Consider the following 2,653-nt stretch of genomic DNA (forward strand, 5'->3'; position numbering starts at 1 on the left):
TGTAACATTATATATTGGAAAGCCAAAAATCCTAATGGCAGGTGTGCTTTTTATTAACCGCAATTGACATTCGAACCCGCAAAAGATCAAAATCATACAAATGTTTTTATTTTTAAAGAAAACCCTTAAAATAAATCGTTTGAACCCTCATTCATATATATTCATCTTATTCAACTAACCATACATCTCTTTAATTTCTTCTTAGCCGCTTTGCTTTCTCTCTATACTCAGACTGCCTTGGCTTCTATGATCTCTCTCTCTCTGAATTTCTGATTTTTGATTTCTGCTGATCTTGTTGTTGTCTACAGGCATGTGGTGCACCATCTCAACTTCTCATAAAAACTCGGAGGATTGAAAAAGTGAAGATTATCATCAAAGATTCAAATGATCGAATTAATTAAACAACAAAGAGAGAGAGATCAGTAGTTGTAACTTGTAAGTAAGTAATAATACCCTTATCTCCATTTTCTCATCTTAATTATTTTCGTGAATCTATTGTTGTACTTGAAATTGATGGAATTATGTGTTTTTTAGTAGGATTAAATTGTTTTAATATTTATTCGGGTGTTGAGAAATTAAGTGCGAGAATGCAAGAAAATAGGACAAAAAAAACTCTTGACTCTATTCTAATACCGATCAATCAAACAGAGCGGAGTTAGAGTCCATATCCTTAAATCTTAATATAATATCAATAAAACATCTTGTAAAGATTTATGGTATTGTATATGTTGTCGAAGAAACGGACAAATTTTCACTTTCAGCGTTCCATGGTCGGAAAAATTCAGCGTAAAGATTTAATATATATCAATAAAACATCTTGTGGACCTGGTTCGTCCAAAATTCACCCCAAGAAAAAAAAAAAATATCATTCCGAGGACGTAGAATCTTCTAGCATTGGAAAACCAAAGCCGAGCCGGTTCATCCTCGGCAAGATATGAACCGCCACCGCTTCGAGTCCCGCCGGCACATCCACCACCCAAGATCTTCGAAGCGATGCCACAACATCCACTACCACAATCCTAGCACCACCACGGCAAACGACGCACACTCGCCCAGCTCCAGCGGCCATCTGCTGCGCACCTCTCAGCCTCTCGGACTCCAATATGTTGTCCCACGCATCCCTCTCTGGGACGTACTTTCTTAGAGCACCTTTGGCCTCATCCAAAGCGTACATCACCTCCTCATCCATGGCTGCCACTGGTCCTCTCCATCCGGCTAGCATGCCTTCTGGCATCTCCTCCCAAGCGTCCTTTTCCACATCGTAAACTGCCCCTTCTTTTGCAGCATCGCCTCTCACGTTCACCATACAAAGCTTTCCTCTCCACCCTATCGCATCTATTGCTTCTCTGCTGAATCTCCCATCTTTAAGCCCGCTCTTTCTTTCCCACATCCACCCGAAATTGCGGGGTTTCCCGTCGTTTTTATCTTGTAAGTGCAGGTCCCACTTCTCCACCGACCGAGCTGTATCGGTAAAGAAGTGGGATCCCATCCCGCTGGCCACATAAACCACACCCTGCACTGCGCCTGCTGCGCACCAGCGGCGTGGTGTGGCGAGTGGTGGGCCAAGCGCCCATGCTGTGGAGAGTGGGCTGAAGATGAGAGGGTGAGAGAGGGCCGGTAAAAAATTATGCGTTGTGGCAGCGAGAAGGATAAGGTTGCCAGAGACGGAGACTGACTGAATAGGAAGGTTGCGGGATATGAAAGATGGGTGGTGAAGGAGAACGCGGAGCGGTGGGTCAGGTGGTGGCGGTGGAAGGAGATGCCAACTCGATGAAATCGGATCGAAGGTGAAGAAGTCGACGGCATCCGATTGACTTTGAGCAGATTGCGAGGAAGAGGAAGACGACGATAAAAGCGCGTACAAAGAGAGGTAAGGAGGGAAGGAAGGTGAATAGATAAGGCGACGCCATGAACGGCAGACAGAGTAGAGAGAGGAAGGGTGGACGAGGGAGAGGCAGAGCTGGGCAATATGGTCGGGAAGTCCCGGTAAAAGAGGCTGATCAAGGTGATGGAGACTGGACAGTTTCGGGAGTTTGGTGGTCGGGAATGGGGAGGCGTGATCGGTGGGAGTGGTAGTAGCGGTTGGACTGCTGGTTATGGAGTTGGCCATTGGAGGGGGGCTAAGGCTAGGCTAGGGGGTGAGCGGTGGGGGTCGCTAGCTAGCTCTTGGAGGCAGCTTGGACTATATATATGGAATGGAATATTATTAAAGGAGACCAGCCAGCCCTAGCGAAAAAGCTGAATTAATGCATTTGGCGGGGTTCTGTTTCTTCTGATCTTGAGGCGGATTCCGGAATATTAGAGTTGATTGTATAAAATTCCAACAACTCAGCGATAGCCATAAATGGAGTGAAAACATCTACATATTTTGTATCATATTCAACTTTCAATATATATATATATATATATATATATATATATATATATATATATTAGGACTGTACAAAAAATAGAGAAATTGACCTAGACCGACTAAGACTGGTCGTCGGAGTTCAGAACCGGCCAAAACAGGTGGAGAACCGGTCGGTATGCGGCAGAAAATAGAGAAAATCGATATTGGCCGATTCGGTGTCGGTTCCAATCTAGTTCAAACCGCTGAATTGGCTGACTAAATAAACTATTTTTTTTAATATATTCTCTACTTAAAACGAAG

General features: G+C 44.1%; 1 protein-coding gene across 1 annotated transcript; it reads right to left on the bottom strand.

The window, feature by feature from the left end:
* Positions 1-768: 768 nt before the first annotated feature.
* Positions 769-2,375, bottom strand: LOC109001090 (F-box/kelch-repeat protein SKIP25-like). The gene has a single exon (XM_018978225.2). The coding sequence runs from the start codon at positions 2,108-2,110 to the stop codon at positions 866-868; it is 1,245 nt and encodes a 414-aa protein (XP_018833770.2). The 5' UTR covers positions 2,111-2,375; the 3' UTR covers positions 769-865.
* Positions 2,376-2,653: the final 278 nt, after the last annotated feature.

This window comes from Juglans regia, chromosome 2 (assembly GCF_001411555.2).
Source record: "Juglans regia cultivar Chandler chromosome 2, Walnut 2.0, whole genome shotgun sequence".
Classification (NCBI taxonomy): Eukaryota; Viridiplantae; Streptophyta; class Magnoliopsida; order Fagales; family Juglandaceae; genus Juglans; species Juglans regia.